We start from the raw sequence: 25,881 nt of genomic DNA, 5'->3' as shown, positions 1-25,881 counted from the left end.
TTCTTTCTTTCTTTCTTTCTTTCTCAACTGAGGCGGAAACGGGTTTCATAGATGTGGGAGGGCCAGTGGGAAAAAGAGAATGACTGAGGAAACGCCGCAGATGCAGATAACACAGTTAAACGTAACGTTGTGGTCATATCAAAGAAATACTTGCGTTTGGAAGGAAATGTGCGCGAATTAAGTCTTCTGGAGTTTTGATGGACGAACTTGTCAGAAGACGTGAAGGACTTTCTCTCGATTCTATACGAATAACTTAAACGAAGGGTTAAAATATCTGCTTTATTACCGTGAACTGACAATAGCAAAGGACTACTTTGAAATTCTAGCCTGAAGATATTTGGCAATCAATGTAATGATTAAACTGATAAACAGTTTTAGCATAGTGTTTAACGTTTCATACAAATGATGGAATCAAGATGCGTTGCTACTTTGCTCATTCTCCTGACTGGAAACTTCGTCATGATAAGTGCTCCAGGGACTAGGCAACTTTCCACGGCGCTCGTGTCTCCGACACTGAAATCTGCAATTGGTCAAGGCAGAGTGGTCAATGAGTCAATGCCTCGACGACCAAGAGTTTTGCCGCCTATGTGCACAGGTCCCACAGAAATAAGAGATACTTTCAAGTATATTAACACCGTGGTTTCGTGCATTGTGTTTGTAGTTGGGATAATCGGAAACTCTACGCTGCTCAGAATCATTTATAAAAATAAATGCATGCGAAACGGTCCTAATATCCTCATTGCAAGCCTGGCGCTTGGGGATCTTTTGCATATTGTCATAGACATTCCCATTAACGTCTATAAGGTAAGCACATTTTTCATGACCGTTTATATTTAATCTCTCATTAAAATAAATAGGCTAAATAAATAATAATATTAATAATTATATATATATATATATATATATATATATATATATATATATATATATATATATATATATATATATATATATATATATATATATATATATATAGCACGTTTACTTCTTTTATGACCTTAAAAATAAACAGATAAATGAAAAGTAAACATGATTTTTTTATTTTATTTTTTTTGTATTCCATATTTTATTCTGTGTCTTTTGTTGCAAATTTAACAAGTGTTTATGGAATCTGACAAATAGGTCTTCGCTGGCACAATGAGCATTCAAATTTTCCACTGAAGCTTATTTAATTGAAATGCTTCTGATTTAAATTTGGGAGTCCCGAGACACTGCCAAGTAGGGCTGTTGCGATTTGTCGATTTTATTCGACTATTCAATTTTGAGCCGTTTCTCAATACCAAGTTCGCAAGTCTGGTAATTCTGCAAATGGAACAGCAATTGTACTTGACTGGCTACTCTGGTTATCTTCACTATATGTATACAATAAGACGAAATATGATATCAAACACCACTGACTCTTTTCGATTTAATAAAAAAAATATTAATAGCCACAAAAATGTAGTCGTAGCCTACATACATTTCAGTGAAACGAAAAATTTTATCAAATAGCACTGCCTCTTTCCTGTTTATTTATAATATGCTCACAAAAATCCATATTATAAAAAAATGAAATAAAAAGACCACTGCCTTGTCCCACATTTAAAATATAAAATATGTGCTTTAGGTAGTGTGTGCACATATACTCTGATTGTCTTCATTGTATAGCCTATAATAACTTTAAATATGACAAGCACAATCCTTTTTTGTTAAACGTGAGATTTAGTGAACAATATAGTCATAAAATAATAAGTAAAGTATAAGATATTTATGTAATAGAAAATAAAGACAAAAGCAAACAATTTGGTCAAATGTAGCCTATGCAACAAAGTCAGCTTTGTATTACGATTAAAAAATAAATAGGCTTATTTATTAAACATAACTTGTGCTCAATCAAAACTATATGAACTGGAAGAATAATAGATTCATGAGACCAAAGATCATCTGTTAGATTTACCCCAAACATATTTTACCTCATGTTTAATGACAACAGAGACATCTGAGCCAGCAGCAAATGTCAGACGGACTAGGTGAGGTGAGACTGCTCACGGCGGATACATGAGCACTGAGTGCCCGGTGAGCGCCTGGAGGTCACATCTCCGAAATTTGCAAAGCAAATTTTCAAACAGGTGCTATCTTTATAAATAAATAACATATTTGAGTTTAAACAACTACATTCTCGCCTGAAATACTTGTAGAACTGCATTTCATGACACAATAATACAATTTTGAAACTTGCAGGGTTTCTCTTCTGCCATTAACGATCGTTGGTGCGAAATGCAATCAGGGATACCAGATCACCTCTGGATGCATCCTTGATAAAAGGGGTGGGCCAAGAACACATCTTGAATCCGAAATCACTCCCTATCCACTATATAGTGCACTATATTGGGTGTCAGCCATTTTGTAGCGCTTTCCGAATTCTGAGTGAATGACTTCATTATTCCCTAAATTTTTCCACTACTTTTTACCCACAACTAATTCTGATTTCGAGTGTACAACCGATGTACACTCTCTGAAGCACTATTTCCCACTATCCAACGCGGAGTAGTGATGACCCTTATGAAAATTAACCATGGTTTAATTACAGTAAAACTGTAGTAACCATGTTTTTTTGCCGTTTTGACTACCATTTGTATAACCACAGATTTACTACAAATACCATGGTTAAACTATGGTTAATTTTTGGTTACCATTGTTTAACTATAGTAACCATGCTTTTTCGGTTTTATTTTGTAGTAAAACCATTGTTAATTTTCGTAAGGGGAGCTGGAAGCGAGAGCGTGAGTGGGAGCGGGAGCATTAAAATATGTTATGTAGGCAATAACTCATTAATTTACTGAGGTGGCATTGTTGTTACCTTACAAAAATGATGATACTTTGGTGGATAATTTAAAAATGTCGGTTAATCACAGTATTCATTCTGATGTAAAATTAACAGTCTCCTGAGGGCACTCTACACCCACCTTACATGAGTTTAAAGCACTACTTGAGCAGTGTCAAGATGCTAAAGATAATAAATACATAAAATTATGAATTATGAGTTTATGTGTGTTTATTTTTGTTCTCAGTATTTTAATAGCATTTAATGATTATGAACATAAAAGCATTTAAAAAAAAAATATTATATACATTGATGAAACCACAAAGCTGAAGTGGAGGTATGTATAATTGCAATATAAAGTCATTTTGAGTATTATTGCTATTAATATTCTTTTCTAAAATCAGATACATAATTTAAAAGTACATACAGTATAACAATGTTTTTGCAACAGCTACAAGTCTCACGCACAGTATATACGTCACCGTCTGAATCCGTCACTTATTTGTCCACTCCTTTCTGATATAGTGTACTCAACTGCCATACACTATATAGGTATTAGTGAATGAGTGACTGAGTGAACGAGTGAGCGATTTCAGACACAGCAAAAGCTAAACATTGCCAGTACTTTTATATTACATGTACATAGATTTGTTGTTTCATCTATGGTATATTACTAATATTATATAAAACAATTGTTTTGTAATGTTTTTATGTTCATAATCATTAAATGCTATTAAAATTCTGAGAACAAAATAAACACACATTAACACGTTAATAATTTAATTTATTTATTATTTTTAGTATGTTGACACTCTTTCAAGCAGTGTTTGATTAATTAATTGATTTATTAATGTTATATTTCATCATATTGTCCAGTTAAAGTGCTCAGTGTAAAGAATTAAGCCATTATAGCGGTAACAGAACTTACTAGAAGCTGCTTTGAAACAATATTGCTCTATAAATACCTTGACTTGAATGAACCAAGTTGAAGATTCTTACAATGAACCAAACAACTATGCAAGCGATTAAATAAATGAATTAATGAAACAATCCATGCAAACAAGTGGATGGATATCGATGAGCTTGCCGCATGATAAAGTTTCAGTACATGATTTTTTTATTCTATTTGTGGTGCAAGGGCTTATGTTTAATGCAAACCACTGTTCACATAAATCTATAGAGATCAATTACTAATCCACATGTTATTTGAGTTGTTTACCATACCGAGTTTCAATTTAACTTTCATACAAGGTCTGTAGTGAATGTTAAGTTAGACATTTTATATTATTTTATGTTTACATGATTCAACTTAAGATTGTGTTGGAATGCTTAATACTTACTGTATCAACATAGCATTAATTAAATGCAGAGGTATTTAATGCAGACATTGATAAGGGAGAATGGGCTATGCTATGACATGCAGGAAATACCTCTGCTTTTTTTTAACCTTCTAACCTTCTGCTTTGCCCATTTTGTATGTCTCTCTTTGTTAACACACCTGATTCAGATAATCAGCTTGTTAGAAGTGAGCTCCATGCATGAACTCTCTTCCCATTGACATTGTCTCTAGACAGTGTTTATTGCTCCCTACTCCCTGAGCAGGGGAAATCTGTTGAAGTTTACTTCACTTCAGAACATTAATTCATGGATATGCGCTGCACAACAAGTGTGACATCATATACCTCTGTAAATAAATAAAATTTAAATTCACATCTTGCACACTTCACTGCACTTTACTAGTACTACCACACACTTACCACTATGTGGAATTTAGAAAGTGCGCAGGGTGCTCAGCGTGCACACCTACCACTATGTGGATTTCAGAATGTGAACAAAGCCTAGTGTGTGCACCTACCAAGCATGGATTTAAGAGCTTCCCAAGCATCTGTTCAAAAATTCTTGGAAGCACGGAGGCAAACGGGAGAGGCAAGCTCAAATACAACCCTCTGAGGCGAGGGGAGCACTGGCTGAGACAGCATTACACAAGAAGGTTGTCGCAAATGCCACCTATACTTCCCACTTGATCCCTCAGCAAGAGGGGATATCCTGGTGACCAGGAAGCCCATCAGGGTGACCTAGATATGGCATACCAGACAAGGCAGCCAGAAAGTGTAAGCCTAGCCCGGACATCCAGGAAATTTTGCAGTGCCATGCTGGGGGCTTGATGATCAATAAGGCTGCTGCAGAAGCCTGTGACCTGGCCACATGATCCAGGAAATATGAAGGGAAATTAGCAGATACTCAAGCATCATTGTAATCAAGATGAAAAGCACTAACTCCTCATCTGGATCACATCTCTTATCTTGCTAACCTCCCTTGCTTACTTTCCCATTTCATGACACAAGAACAGTAATATTTTTAAAATGATCCGAATAAATGGTGGTTGAACTCAACCAATGATGCTTGAACTCAACCAATCAGGATGTTTAGCGCCCAAGTCCCGCCCCCAAAAGTACTACCTCGCCAGCAGGGACTTTCTGAGGGGCATTTTTTTACCCAGAACTTTATTTAGTTCCTGGTTCCTGTGGTGGAAACACACCGAGTACCAGACCAAAGTCCCTAGTTCCTGGGTAAAGTTCCTGCTAGGGGTGTAACGGTACGTGTATTCGTACTGGACCGTTTCGGTACAGGGCTTTCGGTATGGTGCACGTGTGTACTGAATGACCGAATGCAATATTTTGTTTGGGGAACATAGGTACATTTTAGTTTTTCAAAATGAACATATTAAGTGGAGGAAGTCTCCGTGTTCAGCGCAAATCCCGCCCTGCAGCTGATGCTAAGGCCGGTGACACACTGGCTTCGTGGCGTGAGCGTGGAGTTTCTGCTGCATGTCAGTTGCTTCACATTTTCTGTGACTTTAAACACCAGAACCTGGTGCCTGACGCGGCGCTGGCGTGCTGCTGCTACTGTAGGTGACATAGAGGGAGACCGCCGACAGACCAGGATCTTGTCTTCACGGCAACAATATCTATACTTCATGTTGAGCATAAATATAAAGCCTACTGATAAAGGACACCATCAACAGTATTGACGGCAAAATAGACTATGTTTAACAGGTGCAATATGCCAGTGTGTCACCGGCCTAAGGTTTTCAGAAGGCATCATGGGAGTGTGAACATCACTACAACTAGCAAAAAAACGATTGTAATTCAGCATTAAACATACCTTTTGTCTTAATTCCGATCGGTCCAACGCAAAAACGAAATCTGAGAAGGTCTAAAAACTGAAACTTTTAATGCTGCAACTTTACACTTTGGAAAAGTTATAATATATTTTAATATATTAATTTTTTTTTTTTTAAATATGAGCAGGCCTACAAGCTGGGATTGGTAATGCTGCACTGTAATCATAGTTATTTATATATTTTTCATTATATTTTATTATATGATATTGGTTTGAGACTGAGAGTATTTTATTTAGTAGAGAACTTTGCAGCATTTTATTTTTTATTCTTTTTTATTTTATTATTTATTTTATAATTTATAATTATAATTTTATAATTTATGTAAATAAATTGTTAAAAAAATTTTATAGTAATAAACAACCTGCAGTTTAATGTTTGCATTTCTTTCCCTTACTGTTCCGGAAATGAACCGAACCGTGACTTTAAAACCGAGGTACGTACCGAACCGTGATTTTTGCATACCGTTACACCCCTAGTTCCTGCGGTGGAAACGGGGCAATAGTTATTTACGTGGGCTCAGCCCACCATTTCTCATGCCTGGAGCAGGCCCTGCTAGGCAGTCGCTCAGCTTCTCAAACAATGTGCGTGGTTTGGTAAAACCCTTTAGTCATAAGAGCTCTTTAAGAAATATTTGACTGAATCTTTTTGTATTTTATATTTTGTATTTATTTTATTTTTCCTGTAATTTTCAGTTCTGTTTCTGTGTAATTTTGGCTCTTGTTGACCTAAAAGTACCTGTCTTTCAGCTTCTGGCTGAAGATTGGCCATTTGGTGTTGGACTTTGCAAAATGGTTCCCTTTATACAAAAGACATCAGTTGGCATTACAGTGCTAAGTTTGTGTGCACTGAGCATAGACAGGTATCTGTATTTTGTTGTATTTAGTTTGTTCTTATTACCTCAATATCTAGTAACAGCATTTAATCTGGAACCTGGCACTGACTTTGTCCCAAAGGTTTCGAGCAGTGGCATCGTGGAACCGCATTAAAGGCATTGGCGTCCCTAAATGGACAGCTATTGAAATCATTATGATATGGGTGCTGTCCATTATACTTGCAGTGCCAGAGGCCATTGCCTTTGACATGATCACAATGGACTACAAAGGAGAGCAGCTTAGGATTTGCTTGCTCCACCCTATGCAGAAAAACAAGTTCATGCAGGTCAGTTTGTATATTTACTGTAAAGAGGCTACATGTTGTTTGTGATGGTGCATGTCATACAATATTTGGATCAACAAAATTTTAGGCAGGATACATAATAACTGGATTAAGTTGCCTTACTGAATGTTAATAATGATCTTTCTTAAATTCCAGTTTTATAAGTCAGCCAAAGATTGGTGGCTTTTCAGTTTCTACTTCTGCATGCCGCTGATGTGTACTGCTATCTTCTACACTCTCATGACCTGTGAAATGCTTCGAAAGAAGAATGGGGTCCAAATTGTTCTTAGTGATCACCTAAAACAGGTCAGAGCTCTCTGTCCTTCATTATTTTTTACTGTATATTCTCTCAAGAGAGACCATACACTCACTACACAAGTTTGTTAATACTCTGGAGATGGTTTACTTGTCATGGTGTCTTAATGCACTAAAACTGTCAAAAAACTAAAACAAAAGAACAATTCAGCAATTGACATGATTGTGCCTTACAGAGACGTGAGGTGGCTAAAACCGTGTTCTGTCTGGTGCTAGTCTTTGCACTGTGCTGGCTTCCTCTGCACCTCAGTCGTATTCTTAAGCTTACCATTTATGATGAAAGGGACCCCAACCGCTGTGAGCTTCTGAGGTCAGAACACATCATCTATCTTCTTGTTGAAACACTATAATGTTCTTCTCAACAGTTAAATTTAACTTTTGAAGGACAAGAGTTCCGGCATGTAGTCTAATCTCTATCTTTTGAGTTAAATCAAAGTCTTAATAATAATGAAACTGTTTGTGTGTTTGTTTACCTGTAGTTTCTTCCTGGTTCTTGATTATATCGGGATCAACATGGCATCAGTGAACTCATGCATAAACCCAATCGCTTTGTATATGGTTAGCAAGCGCTTCAAGAGCTGCTTCAGAGTAAGAACAGACAGACAGATAATGATAACTGCTATAATGTAAAACTGTAAAAAAATAATATAGTAAATATTTTTTTTATTTACTAAATAATGTATAAATAGTTGATTCCATTTATATGATGTTGTCAGTAAAACAAGAATAATAAATGCTATGTCTTAGCACTGTAATGAAATTCCCTGGATTTGATAATAAACATGTTCAATACTTAGGAATACTTCACACAGATTTCTTTTTTTTTTTTTTTTTGCATTCTACTGCCTAATATTTAAGGCATTACTCAACTTATTTTTCATGCAAGTGTGAACAATTGGGCATATCTGTTTTAATTCCTGCTGTAGTGTACATGAAAAATATTCCTTATCCTCCTCTGTTCCTTTTCAGTCATGTCTGTGTTGCTGGTGTCTTCCTCCTGAAATGTTAGCCATGGATGACAAACAGTCCTGCATGAAGCTGAAGGTGACAGAGCGAGGATCTGAACAAAGCAATAGCCGTGCCATACACTTCAACTTAGGCACTGGTCTGCATACAGGTATTGGTGGGCAACAAATTGCACTTAAAATTTAGCTAATGGCATAAAACCTAACTCTGTGTCAGCTGGAGGTATACTCATTACAAGCAGATGTGGTGATATTATAGGTACAAGTGCATCTCAATAAATTAGAATGTCGTGGAAAAGTTAATTCATTTCAGTAATTCAACTCAAATTGTGAAACTTATGTATTAAATAAATAACAGTTCAATGCACACAAACTGAAGTAGTTCAAGTCTTTGAAGTAGTTTAATGTTGTTCAGTTGTTTTGACACAATCTTTTTTGTTTAAAGCGCTATATAAATAAAGGTGTGATGATTGTGATGATTTTGGCTCACATTTAACAAAAACCCACCAATTTACTATCTCAACAAATTAGAATATGGTAACATGCCAATCAGCTAATCAACTCAAAACACCTGCAAAAGTTTCCTGAGCCTTCAAAAAAATTCTCTCAATTTGGTTGAGTAGGCTACACAATCATGGGGAAAGACTGCTGATCTGACAGTTGTCCAGAAGACAATCATTGACACTCTTCACAAGGAGGGTAAGCCACAAACATTCATTACCAAAGAAGCTGACTGTTCACAGAGTTAACAGAAAATTGAGTGGAAGGAAAAATTTTGGAAGTCACAGCATCAAGAGCCACCACACACAGAGGTGTCAAGGAATTTGATGAACCACAGACAAGGTCAGAGGCATCCAACCTGGGCTAAGGAGAAGAACTGGACTGTTGCCCAGTGGTCCAAAATCCACTTTTCAGATAAGAGCAAGTTTTGTATTTCATTTTGAAACCACAGTCCTATAGTCTGGAGGAAGGGTGGAGAAGCTCACAGACCATGTTGCTTGAAGCCTAGTGTTAAGTTCACTAAGAAATTTTGGAGCACTTTATGCTTCCTTCTGCTGACCAGCCTTTTGTAGATGCTGATTTCATTTTCCAGCAGGATTTGGCACCTGTCCACACTGCCAAAAGTTGGTTAAATCAGTGGTTCTAAATTCAACTCATCAGCTCATTATCACATGGGTTAATGAGCTGATGAGTTGAATCAAATGTGTTTAATTAGGGAGACAAAGAAAGCATGCAGTGTTGGGGGTACTCCAGGACAGGTTTGGGAACCACTGGGTTAAACGACCATGGTGTTAGTGTGTTTGACCAGCAAACTCACCAGACCCGAACCCCATAGAGAATCTATGGGGTATTGTCAAGAGGAAAATGAGAAATAAAGAGACCAAAAAAATGCAGATGAGCTGAAGTCCACTGCCAACGAAACCTGGGCTTCCATACCACCTCAGCAGTGCAACAAACTGATCACTGCCATGCCAAATTGAGGCAGTAATTAAAGCAAAAGGTGTCCCTACAAAGTAAGGAGTACATGTAACAGTAAATGAACATACTTTCAAGAGGGCCAACAATTCATATATATATATATATATATATATATATATATATATATATATATATATATATATATATATTTAATACACAAGTTTCACAATTTGAGTTTAATTATTGAAAGAAATTAACTTTTCGATGACATTCTAATTTATTGAGATGCACCTGTATATCTTTAAGTTCCAGTTTCTATTCACTCCTGACTGGCATACATGTACTTTGGTTTTGTACTTTGGTTTTCTAGATGCTCTAAGGTTAAAAAAGTCAAATTTAACTGAATGATTTAACAATGATTGAACATCACAGCACCGGCCACATGTCACACTATCTGAAAAATGCTCACAAGTTTTGTCCAACTCCTCTTACTTCAGGAATTGTGGTGTAAACATTCAACCAAAATCAAAAGTGACTTCACATGCTCTCTATAGTTCCATGTATATTTAATGTAGGGGTTTTCAAACCACTCCTGGAGCACCCCCAGCACTGCACATTTATTATGCCTCCGTTGGACACACACAATTCAGTCTCTACTAATGAGCCGATAAGTCGAATCAGGTGTGTTAAATCAGACATACAAAATGTGCAGTGCTGGGGGTATTCCAGTACTGGTTTGAAAGCTCCTTATTTAAAGAATTTCCAAATGTAATAATGCAACTGATTGTAAGGAAAAATTCTCGGTTTGTTTTTGGTGTGTATACACACACATATATGGATTTGTGCTGCAGCATAGTTTGAGTCAACAATCTCATTTCTATAGCCCAGAAAATACATTAACCCTAAAATAGAAGACTATATTTATTTTGTGATTTATTACTACTACTAATACTAGCTTTGAGATGTTATACTTTTTTTTTTTTTTTTTTTATTGTTTTTGTTTTCGGGAGGTTCAGCCTTGAGATGTGGTTAATTATGTATCTTTAAGGATAGTGTATTTGTCAGTGTTTCTCAGTTTTGCACATGCTTTCAAACTTATACTGTGATTATCTCATGTGTTTAGTAGAAGATTTACTTGAGATTTACACAACTTGTATGATTAATCTTCCACATGATTCAAGGCCTCAGACATTTTACTAATCATTTAATTGTGTGTTATAATTCCTGCTGAATCTGTTCAGTTTTTTTTTGTAGCTATTCTTAATAATATTTATATATTTCTTTGCTGTCCATCTGTTATGTAAGACTTTTTATATTAAATGTGTTGTAAAAAAAAATTATAAGACAATAAAAACACAAAAACCTGTTTACACCATTTCCAGTTAATTGTTGTAACAATGTAAAATAAAGTATCTGGTATTAATATTAGTTAATACAATAACGTAAACTAACAATGAGCAATATATTGTATACACCATTTGCTAATCAATGATATTCTTAGTAGTAGAAAATACTGTTGTTCATTGTTTATTCATATAAGTTCACAGTGCCACAGCTTAATTAGCTATTTATATATTTTATATTTATAATTTGTAATTATTCTTCACTGAAAGGGGAAATACTTTATCCTGTAGAAATTAAAAAAAAAAAAAATTATCTTGTCACGATATCATTTGTATTAGAGGATTCACTTACTAGACTGGACAGCCTCATTTTAAGTAGTGTCCTTTTTTATGCTGTATTTTATATTAAGTTGTTGCATTCTCTGTGTCTACTGGTCATGTGGTATTAAGTAAATAGTCTTAACGTTTCAGATAAAACTGAGTTTAACTTGAACTTTTTCTTGATAGGTAATTTTAATTTTTCAGTGTAAACCAAACACGACAACATCAGAAATGTAGGAATGGACCTAAAAGACAGTGTTAGGTTTGTGAATAGTCTCCTCTTAAACAAGATCACATGATTCATGAGCATGAGTAAAGTACATCATGTGAGGTGTTTTGAGGAAACCGCTTTCTCTCATGACCATCTCTCCCTTCTTTAAATGATCATAATGCATGACAAATTATGCCATGAAAGAGTCTCTCTGTTTCATTTCCAACAGGATTCCTCCTCCAGCAGTCACTGTGAAATCTACAACAACAGCACCTCTGAATCATCACATGAGAGATTCAAATCTCATCTTCGCAATAAATCTATTTCCATTTCTTATTGGATTAGGTTGTCTCTTGACTTTAATGGTCAAAAAGGTCAATTCCTGAGGCATTTCAGCTTTGGATGAGATTAATGCTGCAGCAAAACAATGATGGTTTATTTAAAGTTTACTTAAAGTTTAATGCTGTTTAAAAAAAGACATTTATATATGTACAGTTGTTTACAAAAGTGTATATACTCCTGCAAAATGTTATATTACCAAAATAAGAGGGATTTTATTTAGTACAGTCCAGAATAAGATATTCAAAAAATGTTCAAAAGTTTGCATATGCTTGATTCTTAATACTTTGTATTGTTACCTATCCACGGCTGTTGTTCATGAGTTCCTTGTTTGTCCTGAACAGTTAAGATGCCCACTGTTCTTCAGAAAATCCCCCAGGTCCCACAAATTATTTGGTTTTCCATTATCTTTCACATATTTTAACCCTTTCCAGCAGTCACTGTATGATTTTGAGGTCAAAACATACAGAAACTTGATGGGGTTGGGGGGAATTTTGAAACTTTTTAACATATTATTTAAACGTTTTGTTTGTTTGTTTTTTTAGCACTGCCCTTCAGATGCTTTGGAAGATACTTACATTTCCCAGAAATAAAAATAAGTGCAGTTTACGTTGATCTTAAAATCAAGTTTTAACCCCTGGCTACTCTTTTGGAATCAGTGAATGTCCCTCACTTGTCATCAGTGTGAAATTTGTTTTATCTGAAAATCTGTTGGTTTTCTATCATTTTTTAAGTTACTTTCTTGTCTGACTTTTATGTCAGTGATGGGGGCATATGTGGTAGTAAATATTTAATTTGATCATCAGAGATTATGTTAATTGGTTAACCCAGCTAAGAGTGTTATTGTTCTAAGAATGTTCTGAGAACATTACATGTTCTGGGAATGTTTTCAGTGGCAAGTTTTATTTTAGTTTCCAGAATGTTCTCCTAAAATGTAGGACAACATTCTCTAAAAACATTCCAAAAATGTTTATTGATAACAATATTAGAACATTATCACCTAACATCCAAATTAAGATACACAGGAATCATACCATTTGGACATTGGATGTGTACTCAAATGTTTCTCAGGTGTCAAATTTTGGTTGAATGTAAAAACCCAACCTTTGCCATCTTGAATAACTCCAAAAACAGTATTTCCAACTTCACTTATCTCTGTCATACATTTAGAAATTTCTTATTGAGATTAACAGAGATTTAGATGTTGATGTCTATTTAAAAATAATAGTTGATACGTGATACGGATAAATGGTGATACGTGTTTGCTTTAGTTGAACAATTGTGCACTTGAGTTTTTAATGCTTTTCTCTCACTGCTGTAGCGGTGTATGTTTTGAAAAAAAAAAAGCCTGAGAACACATTATTAGATGATGCTGGTTGCTTGATGATGAAAAATGTCATCATGCAGTGGTATGATTGTCTGATTTTCTTAAGTATAATTTATGCTATTAGTTGCACATTATTTTTTATGACAATGCAATGGTTCTACAGACTGAGGCCAAGCAGAATTGTAATCAGAGAGTTAAAACAAACTTACCACACAGACATCAAAAATCAGTGTATGAATCTCAACAATGTTGACATTTTCCATGCTGTTATGTAATCTGGGTGCAACATGCACCATACAAAACTTATCCATGGCTCCCACAATGCACTGAAGGATATAGCATGCCACCATTGAGATTAATACACTGATTCTTGATATCTGTGTGTGTCTGTTCAATAATTAAAATGATTTGTGAACAATGTAATTTAAAAATTACAGACAGAAATACAGATTATCTGATTAAAACTGCTGTATCTTAGATGTTGATTTTATGTAATACAAAATTAATAGCACAGATTAGACTCTAGATGAGATCAGATCATTACATGATGAAATCTTTAACATCAAGTAGCCAACATCTCCTGATCAAATCTTTTTCATTCTCTGTTTTTGCTGTAACAAACATAGTTATAGCAGCCAAATAAAAACTAACATTAAATAGTTTGAGTCACACTGCCTAACTACTGATCACCATAATGATGACGTCAAACCAAACCATTATTTTCAATAAACATCAACATCTAAACCTCTGTTAATCTCAATAAGAACTTTTGTAAATGTACGTCAGACATAAAATCAGTCTGGTTTATAAGCGAAACTGGATCTGCTTTTTTGGAGTTATTTACTGAGGAGCTTGACATCAAACAAAGGTTGGGTTTTCACTTTCAGTCAGTTTGACTTCTGAGCAATGTCCGTATCTTTTGTGATGGGAAGTTTTATTAGAATGTTAGAGGATAATGTTCTAAGAAAGTTGTCAATGAACATTTCAGAATGTTTTTTAGAGAATATTATCCTACCTTTTAGGAAAACATTCTGGGAACTAAAATAAAACATGCCACTTAAAAATCATTCCCAGAACATGAAAAATTTCTAGCTCTGAAGTTGTACTGTATCCTATTGCAGCCATTAGTTTTCCTTTTAGAGGCCATGCAAATTTGACTTTGTATTTTCCTTTTCAAGTCAAAATGCAGTTCCTTAGATTATTATGACAAATACTGTGTTATGTGTTATGCAAATTGTACTATTTTGTCATTTTATTACCTGAAAGTAACAGCACGTTATACACTAAGGAAACAGCTTTAAATGGAGGAAAAGCAAATTTTCACAATTACAGGAGAGGTAAGGTAAGGTAATAGGCAGAAATATTTGCAGATCTGTGAGAATTACAGGGAGTTTAATTTGAGTATTTTCTAATTCAGCCACCAGAGGTTCCGGATCAGTACTCTGTCACATAGCAACGGTGCGAGCGCAGCACTGCTGAAAGGACAATCCTGCCAGGACAGGTGGAGCCAGAACTGCTCGTTTTTGCTTTTATGCTTTAGGTCAAAGTGGAGAAGGTGATGTCCCTCAGCAGGACATAATTAAGTTGATATCAGACATAATTAAGACATAATGAGGTAATTAAGGTGATCTCAAATTTCTCAAATTTAATTCATTAACTTGTCCGTATTTTTCAGATTATAAGTCGTACCTAAGTATACGTTGCATATATAAGTCGCACTGAACTATAAATCACATTTATTTTAGAACCAAGAACCAAGTTGCTGGTTCTAAAATAACCAGGCTGTAGATGGTAATGTTTTAACTTGATTCATTTCTCTTGGTTCATGTCAAATAAATTTTGATAAGTCGCACCTGACTATTGTTACAAACACGCCAGGTTCCACCTCCACTCATTCACAATGCATGCCCTCACCGGAATACTAATCACTTCCACCTGACCCTCATCACCATCCAATCACATCGGCACTATAAATACCACACACGCACTCAGTCAGCATCCGGTCTCATTCGTGACCAGGTCTTACCTGTATGCTAACTGGTGTGCGTGTGCGTGTGCGTGTGCGTGTGCGTGTGCGTGTGCGTGTGCGTGTGCGTGTGCGTGTGCGTGTGCGTGTGCGTCCGCCCGCCCCTCTGAGCTAAGAGGGGACATTTTTCAGGTCCCCTGTTAGACATGCCTTAAATCATGCTAAAATCAACTGAAAAAGCCCCTGGTGAAGTTTTTTTTAATTTTGACCAAGTGGGGACCTGGACGTGTGTGTTTATACTCATTCTCAGCAGCGCCCCTGTAGGCTGGGGCAGGAACTGTAAGGGCAAATTCACGCATGTCGTTCACACTCCTCTATTGTCTGAATGCCTGCTGTTCCAGAGAGGCTCTGAGAGGAGATTGAACACAAACCAGTCTTTTAAACTCCTAAACTCTTAAAACATTCATATTCTCAAACATCCAAGAGGACCACATTACAGTGAGGCAAAATAGTGTCTGAATTATTAGCATTATTATTTCACTCTAATGCTAAAAAAGGTTTATTTATATATTTTTTACCCCAAAATTTTTTAACAGTTTATGTTGAATGTCAAGAACTGTTATTTTATTGTTATCATCAACATTGCCATTGCATGCACAGATAGTCAGAATGTGAAATATTGTTAAATGTAAGGTCAGCCAATCAGGCGTCACACTTCACCATCTAACGGGACCAGTGTGCTTTTTTTTTTTTTAATGCAACAATCAATATATAATTTTGAAAAACTGACATATTATAACCAAAAATTCCTAATAAAGTAGACTACCAGTAAATTTGATAAAAATTATTCTCACAATAGACCTGACCATTTTTTGCTTAAGTGCTATCTGATATTATCAAGATGAATTTGTTCTGACAGGTTAACTCTGAGTTCTTGTCATCTTTTATTACCATTATCTAAACTATAGCAAATAAACTGTGATAGCGTTTGAAATGTTCAAGGTGTCTGAATAAATGTAGTTTTTACTGTATACATACACAATATACATATATGTACTTATAATACTGACACATTGAGAAGTGTCATTATAGTTAGTTTGTTAGTACTTAGTTTCTTTATTTTTCAAATAATAATAATAGTAATAAAAAGTAGTAATATAATTAGAGTCAGCCAGCTGTCAACAGTTCAAGGGCAGAGGTAATGCCTCTTATAATTAACTATATATATATATATATATATATATATATATATATATATATATATATATATATATATATATATATAGATATATAATTATTATTTTTTTACATTTATTTGACATTTTCTTGGCTTAACCCCAATACACTTCTCAACGTATGAATGCAACCAAAACCCATTCCTGAGAAGGTCCTATCAGTGATGATAATTTGATCAGACAGATAGATAGATGGATGGATGGATGGATGGATAGATGGATAGATAGATAGAACAGATAGATAGAATAGTGCTAATGTTGATCTGAACACTTAGGTCCCCTGTTAAATGGTAAACTGCGACATCTCTTTGGTTGCTTTGACATTTCTTGCCAATTTCATGTTAACTTTGAAAATATTCACTTGGCTAAATTTCTAAATCAATGTTACAATCAACATATATTGTAACATTGTATTATCATCCTTGCCATAGCATTCAGAGATGGTGAGAATGTGAAATATTGTTAAATGTAAGGTCAGCCAATCAGGCGTCACACTTCACCATCTAACAGGGGACCAGTGTGCTTTACTCTAGAGAAATCACCACTACATGCACAGACCTGTTGCTGTGTACGTTTAATATGTACAGTTTAGTCTGTGTAGAAATGACCATGCAGTAGTGAACAAAATGGTGACCTAAACATGGAAACATTGAAATGAACTGATTTTGAAGTGAAAATAATTATTGAACATCATTGAACCAAATTTACACTTCAGTTTTCACCAACAAAACTTTTGACATTGTATGGGTAAAAGCAGCAGAAAGAGCTCTTTAAGGTAACAATTGCAGGTCAGTACGTTTAATAGTAAAGAGTGCATTTGTTAGATAAAATGAGTTTGGTCCCCAGTTAGATAGTGATGTGTGATACATGTCTGGCTGATTTGCCCTTTCTCGAATAACAAACGCACTATAAAGATTCTGGAGCTTAAAACTCAACAATTCTATTACTGACGAATACTGTTAAATTTAAAGGGTTTATCGTGGACTACGGTGTTTATAGTTTTTATTCATTTAATACGCAAATTTTACATTATTTCGAGTTTAATGAAACAACTTTTTTTCTGTCAAAAACAATTTTGTTTGACATGAGTAGCATATTTTACTAACTATTCAGCAGATGTTGTAAAAAAATGCTTGAAAAAAATCTTACATTTCATCTTAAAATCTTAAATTTAATTTTAACAACAGTTTGTAAGTAAAAGTTCTTAATGTCAGTTTACAGTGAACCCTTGGCGTAAATATTTAGTTTGTTCATTTAGTGCAGTTTTTCCATGTGCAGGGTATTTCACTGGTTTCATTAAGATACCTTTGCATCAGACAAACGCTGTGGACAGGGACATTTATTACGTCAGTTTTGATGTCTTTTATCTCAAACTTAAATTCAGCTGTATGACTGTGTTTATGGAGTGGAATTATTTTCAGCAATTAATACCTCAATGTTGAATCTTTTCACATAAACTTATTGTATGACTTCAGAAGACTTTGAATACAACACAAATAGTTTTTAATACTTTTATAATCTTTCTTGGACTAAATGCCCATGAGTATATATACCCCAATATATTATTTCATCAGGAAATAACATTTGCCCATAGATTCTGCATTTTGATGCTAAAGGTTTCTCATTCAAAGCCATGGAGCGCCTGCATGTGGAGAAACAGTGTTTTCTGTCAATATGTGACCGGTTGAGAATGAGAGAGTTTAAGCAGTGTGGAAATAGACACACAAGAGATTTTGTTAGAATGACTTAGGTCCCCAGTTAGATGGTGAATTGTGATGTCTATTTAGCTGATTTTGCCATGAGAAGCCTAAGTTTAATTCTATTTAGCCATTTTTTACATTATTTCTGAATGTAATAATGACAAATGAGTTACACATATTATCTGTCTTTATACACAATTTTGACTATAATGTATATTAGTATATTACTTATATTACTAAAAATTACTTAAATTACTTTTCATTGTTCACTAGTAGTATTAATATGGTTTTTTTTTTTTTACCCTATAATCTTTTTACAGTGTTTGTTGAACAGGTATTTTAGTGTTATGATCAACATTGGCGTTGCATACACAGATAGTGAAGATGCTAAATGTAAGGTCAACCAGCATCACACTTGACCATCTAACAGGGGACCAGTGTGCCAGTGTTTAGTCACATCACTTCTACACTCTAAAAACTGATAAGTTGTGAATACTCCAATTTTTTTGTGGACACCAATTATCTAAAAAAAAAGAATATTTAAGCAACTACATGTTTTTTTATTTAATTATACATTATAATAATTACATGAATTAATTTAGTCAAGTCAAGCTAAAAAGTTTTTTTTTTTTTTTTTTTTTTTTTGCTTAATGTTTAAGTGCAGTGTACTTAAAACTGTTTATCATACATAATGTTTTTCATTTAGCAATTATTTTGGTACTTTATAAATTACAAATACTAACTAAAAAAAGAATCAAAAACTCAAAAAAATATTCAGCCTTTTTTAAACCGCACGATCTGTGTATTTCTGAATGTCAAACACTGGAAGATCATCTCATCACAGCTGCAGTGCTTGCAGGACATTTCATTGTCCATGATAACACAATCAGCAGGAGAGGGGCTTGTGTCAGTGATGTCTCGCTCAATTCATTCTGCAATAAGCGCAGAGAGGAAAACTTTAGCGTCAGAGACTAAAGTAGACATTAATATGTAATGCCAACAGAGTGGGGGGAACTTTAACATCAGAACCCAGAAGAGTAATTCACCATGGGATTGTTCTAGAGCTGGGCGATATGGCCTAAAAAACAAACAAACAAAAAACTAATTTTTTCACAAAAAAATCTGATTTACAATTTTAATTGATTTTCCCCCTACTTAAAATCAATATTCAGATGACAAAGAAGTAGTTCCAAAGCAATTAAAATGTCATTATTTATAATTTAACAGTCAAATTTAAAACTGAGACAAGATATATATAAAAAGGCAGAATTACCTTAAAGCTGGAAAGACCTTATTGTTTTTTTATACTAGCCCATCATGCATCTAACCATCCACTCAGCATTAAGAGCTGTTCAGATTAAACTGCAGCTCTGCAGTGAAACAGTGTCATGGACGGAGTACAGAGCAAGTGGAAATATATTTTCTAGGCTATATTTTCCATCTTGTAATGCCACAGGTTTAGGTTATTTATTGATTGATTTAAATATAAATTATTTGTAATAGAGCAGACACTGTCTAACCGTGTCTACACCGAAGGTGAGAGTTGTGCTGTGCCCCGCTGAGCTGAAAGTGTGTGTAAACCTGATGACATCACACTATAGTGTCACATCATCCGAACGTAGTGTCAGTGTATTTGATCATAAACAGAACGAGCATCAGTTCACTGATGGGGATCGTGTCACATCCAGTGTAGACAACATCAGACACAAATATTGAAGCAGTTATGTTCATTTTTGAAAAACAATGTTTTTAATAAATAGCACGCAAGCACAAGTTTGGGGGTTTGATTCCCCGGGAACACATGATATGTAAAAATTGATAGCCTGAATGCACTGTATGTCGCTTTGGATAAAAGCGTCTGCTAAATGCATAAATTTAAATTTTAATTTAATTTTAATTTAAATAAGAAAGTTTTAGGCTGTGAGTGTGTGCAGTTTACACTGTAGAAAATAAATAGAAGCATCGTCAAGTTATGTTTACCACAGGCATTATTTTATTCATAAATTGAAAAACTCCATTAAAAAAAACATATGAAAATCTCAAAGCAACCCGCAGCTCTGACGTCATAATTCCACCACTCTTATTTCAGATCTATTATGGCAGTTAATTCTTACATTTTATGTCCTAAAGAACATTTATTCTCACACATGTACACTGGGAAAGCATGAAGGGCTCCTTTCATGTTGACATCATGTAAAAAAAAAACCTATAATAATAAAAAAACTGTGATGGAGGCAGTTAGTGTTTGTGATTTGCCCTCACATGAAGATCAGATGTTTAGAATGTCATGAATGTCTGTGAAATCCTGCAGGTCTCTGATATGGTGAAACCTAGAAAACCACAAAAACGTAAAGTGTTTAACCGACATTGGAAAAGAGAAAGCCAAGTCTGTGTCCTGTTATGTTCGGACACTTCACACAACTTGAAGTTACAGTACCTTAAGTGTTGAGGCTCACTCTGTTATATTCAGCATCCAACTCAGCCTGCAGTTTAAGAAAGATTTGTAAAGGTTTACTACAAGTTTGTACATTTCTTTTGTAATTTTAATATATTACAATATTCATGTCTGTGTGTAAGCTTAAACCTAATTTTGGATTAGTACTCTTAGAAGCTAGTTGTTTAGAAACAGACCAAAAAACAAACAAACACACGTTTATCAGGGCATTTCCCCAAAAAAGCACTGTATGGCTAGGATGAGCGTAGAAACATTTGACACCAAATGGTCTCAACAATCGACTTGCTCATAATGCTTTTGATAAACGCAGTCCTAAACATCACAGTTAACATCAGTGACATTCAAATCGTTTAGTGACGAAATGCCAGCTAACGTTAAGATTAGTGTCCTTCTTTGACGTGAACATCATACTGTAAGCAGTGATGCTAAAATAGAATCCAAATCAATGCACATTCAAAAGCACTTGGGCACTGTGTAAAAACAGCATTTCCCAAAAATAAAAACATCCCTTTATCGTGATATTCAATAAGACATTTTCACAATTGTTTTGATGTACTTACAAGTTGTTCCATAAGTTTGCTCCAGTCGCTTGTGATTATCCGCCGTGTTGAACGGATTCTTCTGAACGTCGATTAGAACAACAACGTGACGTCACGGAGTAAACTTTAAATTAATAATTTAAATAGAAAAGTCTACTCAAAACCCCACGTTAAGCCACACAAAAAAATAAAACAATTCCTCATTCAGAAAATGTAATTTTTATAAGTTGCATCAATGATTTAAAAGACTTTAATTGCGGTGTTCTTTTTAAGTTAGTAGTACAGTTCAGGTTCAGACCTGTTGCTGTGTAAGTTTAGCATGTACAGTTTAGTCTGTGTAGAAATGACCATGCAATAGTGAACAAAATGGAGACCTAAACATTGAAACATATATATATATCAGTATCTACAATGTATATGATGGTCTTTCCTGGCTAGTGCATTATAAAAAAGTAAAATAAAATCAGATTATTTTTCAAGCTACATAATCTTAAATCAGATCAATCCGAATCAAAGTGACTTGTTTTAAAGACTCCCCACACCCCCAGTTCCCTGTCTGGTAAACTGATTGTCTCCTCTCTTCATATGCTAATAACACTAATGCCTCCACATTATCACCTGCCCCCTCACAGCGAGCAGATATTTGGACATTCAAGCAAAGCACAGAAAAGAAAGCAGGTCCATTTAAGTGTATTTTATAAATGAAATGATACAAATAGTATTTAATTATACCAGATATTAATTTATTATTATTAAATTTAGGTTGAAACTCAACATTTTAACAAAGAAGCTGTTTATATTTTATGCATTGTATATTGTTTTATTTTTAAATGCTAGATAAATAAAATAAGATCATAGCAGTAAGTCAGGGGAATACTTTTATTAAGTCAGGCATTTGTTGAACACACTGCTGGGTACTTTTACAGGTACTTAAAAAAAATACAGGAGACCTTCTTTCCCATAACATGCACCAATCCAGCATCAGGCTTATGGTCTGTGGTCTCTCAAACACTGGATAATATCAGTTAAAAAATATATATCATTTCCCTTAGGGCTTAAATGAACCTCATCATTTAAATATAGCTCAGGTTTGTCAAGCACTATGTGTGGATGTTGGACAATGCTCCATTAACACAGAGAACAAACTTGGCCATCACATTGTTCACAAACTTCCTGACTTTGTCCACCTTTCCTCCAGTGGTGGCTCGGGTCGATTGAAGAAAGCATAATCTTCATTTGTTCAGTTCTTTCTTTAAGACACTGTTGGAAGAAAGGAAGGAGGTCACCCCAAACCACTGGACCTGGGAGGACACACTGAGATTGGTGTCCATGGTTTCCCTTGCTCGCTTTTCACCACGTCCAATGTAGCTGTCCCAACAATCCAGATTCTGCATGCAGCTGATAGAAAATATACAATACAAATTATTAATTATGGCTCAAATCTTTGGAGGTTCCATAATTGCTTAAAAATTTGTTTATAGGATGTTTATTTTATTGTTACATTTCCAGTCTTTAACATGGACAGCCAAAATTCACAGGTTTAAACGTTAAAGCTGGTCCCTGAAACTGAAAGATATTCAAATTACTATACACTAACACTAAGAGGTTTACTTGTCTTGAAATGAGATTGACATCTATTATTCTTGTTGATTGTGGCAATTCTGTTTTGGGGAGTATATATTTTTGTATTCAGAACATTTTATATTCAAAATATATTGAGTAGCAACATACCTTTTTTTTGAGGACTGTACTTTCTGATGAAGTGAAATTCTTGTTTAGAGTGAACAATGTGAACTGTTGACTTGACTTTTCTTAAAAGAAAAAAGTAAAGACAGTTTTGTTGAACATGTTTAAACATAGTTGCAAAATTTGTAGAATAAGTGATTAGAAAATGTAGAACTTACTCATGTTGTAGGATATGTTCTCCCTTCTAGCAGCCAGAATCATTTTAATAGTGAGTGAATGTTCTGTGATTATAAAGCAGCACTTCCTCCAGCTGGAGAGCGATTGGTTACATCAGGATGTGATCACTGTCTGTACGATGCGGTCTGTATGGCCGGTCATCTGTATGATCAGCTTCTGTATGACCAGTCATCAGCATGCTGGCCATTCTCTTATGCAATGCATCTCGACCTGACGAGTCACTCTGTCTTATGTTTTTTACTTAAGTTTAACTATTTCTGATGGAAAGAATGGCTGTTTTAGTGTTATTATCAACATTGTTGTTTCATAGATAAACAGAATATTAAATAATGATAAATATAAGGCAACCAAACAGGCGTCACAATACACAGTCTCATTGGGGACCATTTTTTACACTTTCTCAATCCTTGACTCTTGGTCAGGAGCCCTTGGCGTCAATTTTTAGTTTGTCCATTTAGTGCAGTTTTTCCATGTGCAGGGTATTTCATTGGTTTCATTAAGATACCTTTGCATCAACAGACAAACGCTGTGGACAGGGACATTTATTACGTCAGTTTTGATGTCTTTTATCTCAAACTCTAATTCAGCTGTATTTTATGATGACTGTGTTTATGGAGTGGAATCATTTTCAGTTATTAATACCTCAATGTTGAAACTTTTCACAGAAACTTATTGTATGACTTCAGAAGACTTTGAATACAACACAAATACTTTTAAATACTTTTATAATCTTTTTTTAAAAAGTATTTTTCAAACTACATAATCTTAAAGCAAACCAATCCCGGTCAAAGTGACTTGTTTTAAAGAATCCCCACATCCCCCAATTCCCCCAGCAGCGTCTGGTAAACTGATTGTTCTCTCTTTTTATATGTTAATGGAACCAATGTCTCTACATTCCTGAGCATTATCACCTGGCTCTTCAACGCAACAGTACCAACAACTAACTGAGTCTCATCCAATCACGCTCCAGATAGCTGGGTGGGGTTATATATATACTGTTTTCCTGACAGAATCTTCATTGATTTTTTTTTTTTTTTTTTTTTTTGTGAAATAAAATTCTAAAACCTTGAAGGACAAACAGCTTTTTGAGATTCCTACATTGCCTACAAGGGACCACATACAACAAAGCCTACTAAGGCCATTTCTCATCTCTTTTTTCCATTCAAGACTGAAAAGGTAAGTTATACATTCTGAATTTAGATTCTGATAATATGTAAATAGTATACTTAAAAAATAAATGTGTCAAAAATGCATGCAGACTGTTAAAATTTGTATGTAGTCTCTTAGTAAATGTTAGTGCTGTTTAATCTCTATTTACTGAATATATTTGTTCATTTATTGATTGATTGATTTTTTTGTGTGTGGTTGTTTCTAAATATTGTTTTTCATTTTGGCAAATGCAGTGTACCCTAAAAAGATCTTGAATATTTCACAGGAAAATGAGACCCAGAAGAGTCTGTCCTGAAAAGGAAGCTTTGAAATTCATCGCATCTGGGAAAGATAAAGACACATTTCAGTCAAGAGTCAAGAGAAAGGTAAGTTATCATTTAAGACTCTGTCTCCAATACTGTATGACTGCAAATATTAATTAAATACTTGGCATAGTAGCTTATGAATTTCTAGAAGTGTACTGTGCAATGTTATTACTTGTTCATAGTGTGCAGTGTGAAAAAATACAGAAACAGAAATTATAGATAATCAGTGGCTTGAATATTTAGTGTATTTTAATTTTGATGCACAGTTATAAAGATTGTAATGTACTGATAATCATACTTGATAAAATGTTTAATATTGATAATCATTGGAACTCGAAAACAACTGGGACGCATATTAAACATGTATCATAAATGTATGTATTCTCTAAAGCTAATATGTGCATGTGTATGTGTTTGTGACCAACAGACTGTTGATGAACAGAAAAGAGCACATTTGTGTGCATTTGTGACCACAAACATCACTACAGGAGAAGAAATGATGTTCGACTGCGGAGATCCTGACTGCTCATGGAGACAGATACATTTCTATTTCAATTAGCTTCTGAGTTATTTCATGAATTGTTATTTATTTGTAGTAAATCAAATTTACTTTGAGTTTTAATGTAAAATAATGGAATTAACTTGGCAAACTTGTTACAAACAATGTTAAATCAGTTTGGTTTGGGATCAGTACGATTTTTAAATGTCTTTAAAAGAATATTCTGCTCACCAAGTCTGCAAGTATTATCAAGTATTATATATGTATATATATATATATATATTATATATATATATATATATATAGGCAAGATATCTATAGATATCTCGATATTGAGAATGAGAAGTCACGTGCCGATTTGGGTTGATATGGGAGGGGTCTGAGCCGGTCGTCCCTGATGGAAGGATACGCTATCTGTTGCCAGGGGCAATGCCTTCAGAACTTCACAGAGGCGCGACTAAACATTTCAGAGCGCTTTCATTTTTGCGCATTTATTTTGTCGGCGGAACAGATCTAGACGGATCTACGAATACGAGAAAGAAAAGGAAGAAAGTAAAGCAATGCAAAAACATAAGGCGAAAGAAAGTGGACCTTACAGGAACAAGCTCACACCAAGCGCAAAACAGCGGTGTTTGGAGAAGCTCTCAGGCAGCTCCCTGCAGCGGCACAGAGACCTGAACAATGTACCTCAGTGCACACATATGGAC

General features: G+C 34.7%; 1 protein-coding gene and 2 long non-coding RNA genes across 6 annotated transcripts; 2 read left to right on the top strand and 1 right to left on the bottom strand.

The window, feature by feature from the left end:
* The first annotated feature begins 85 nt into the window (after positions 1 to 85).
* On the top strand, positions 86 to 12,650 carry LOC113096966 (endothelin receptor type B-like). Of its 3 annotated transcripts, XM_026262187.1 has the most exons (8): positions 86 to 804; positions 6,734 to 6,846; positions 6,941 to 7,145; positions 7,299 to 7,448; positions 7,634 to 7,767; positions 7,937 to 8,045; positions 8,427 to 8,574; positions 11,946 to 12,650. In XM_026262187.1, exons 1-8 carry the CDS (start codon positions 403 to 405, stop codon positions 11,969 to 11,971), a joined length of 1,287 nt encoding a protein of 428 aa, XP_026117972.1. In that variant the 5' UTR covers positions 86 to 402; the 3' UTR covers positions 11,972 to 12,650. The 3 variants fall into 3 exon arrangements, with proteins under 3 accessions (XP_026117972.1, XP_026117971.1, XP_026117973.1); XM_026262186.1 differs by lacking the exon at positions 11,946 to 12,650 and having other exon boundaries at positions 8,427 to 8,788; XM_026262188.1 differs by lacking the exons at positions 7,937 to 8,045; positions 11,946 to 12,650 and having other exon boundaries at positions 8,427 to 8,599.
* Positions 12,651 to 22,095: 9,445 nt separating this feature from the next.
* LOC113096964 (uncharacterized) lies at positions 22,096 to 23,729 on the bottom strand. 2 transcript variants are annotated; one of them, XR_003288746.1, is made up of 4 exons: positions 23,182 to 23,729; positions 23,009 to 23,088; positions 22,779 to 22,843; positions 22,096 to 22,675 (listed from the first exon to the last, which is right to left on the bottom strand). It is a non-coding gene; the product is annotated as an uncharacterized LOC113096964 (long non-coding RNA). The 2 variants fall into 2 exon arrangements; XR_003288747.1 differs by lacking the exon at positions 22,779 to 22,843.
* Positions 23,730 to 23,840: 111 nt separating this feature from the next.
* On the top strand, positions 23,841 to 25,236 carry LOC113096967 (uncharacterized). The gene is made up of 3 exons (XR_003288748.1): positions 23,841 to 24,376; positions 24,636 to 24,735; positions 25,103 to 25,236. It is a non-coding gene; the product is annotated as an uncharacterized LOC113096967 (long non-coding RNA).
* Positions 25,237 to 25,881: the final 645 nt, after the last annotated feature.

The sequence above is a fragment of the Carassius auratus genome, unplaced genomic scaffold (genome assembly GCF_003368295.1).
Source record: "Carassius auratus strain Wakin unplaced genomic scaffold, ASM336829v1 scaf_tig00216052, whole genome shotgun sequence".
NCBI classification, from domain to species: domain Eukaryota; kingdom Metazoa; phylum Chordata; class Actinopteri; order Cypriniformes; family Cyprinidae; genus Carassius; species Carassius auratus.
Note: the sequence above shows the minus strand (reverse complement) of the source record. Positions and strands in the feature narration are given on the sequence as shown.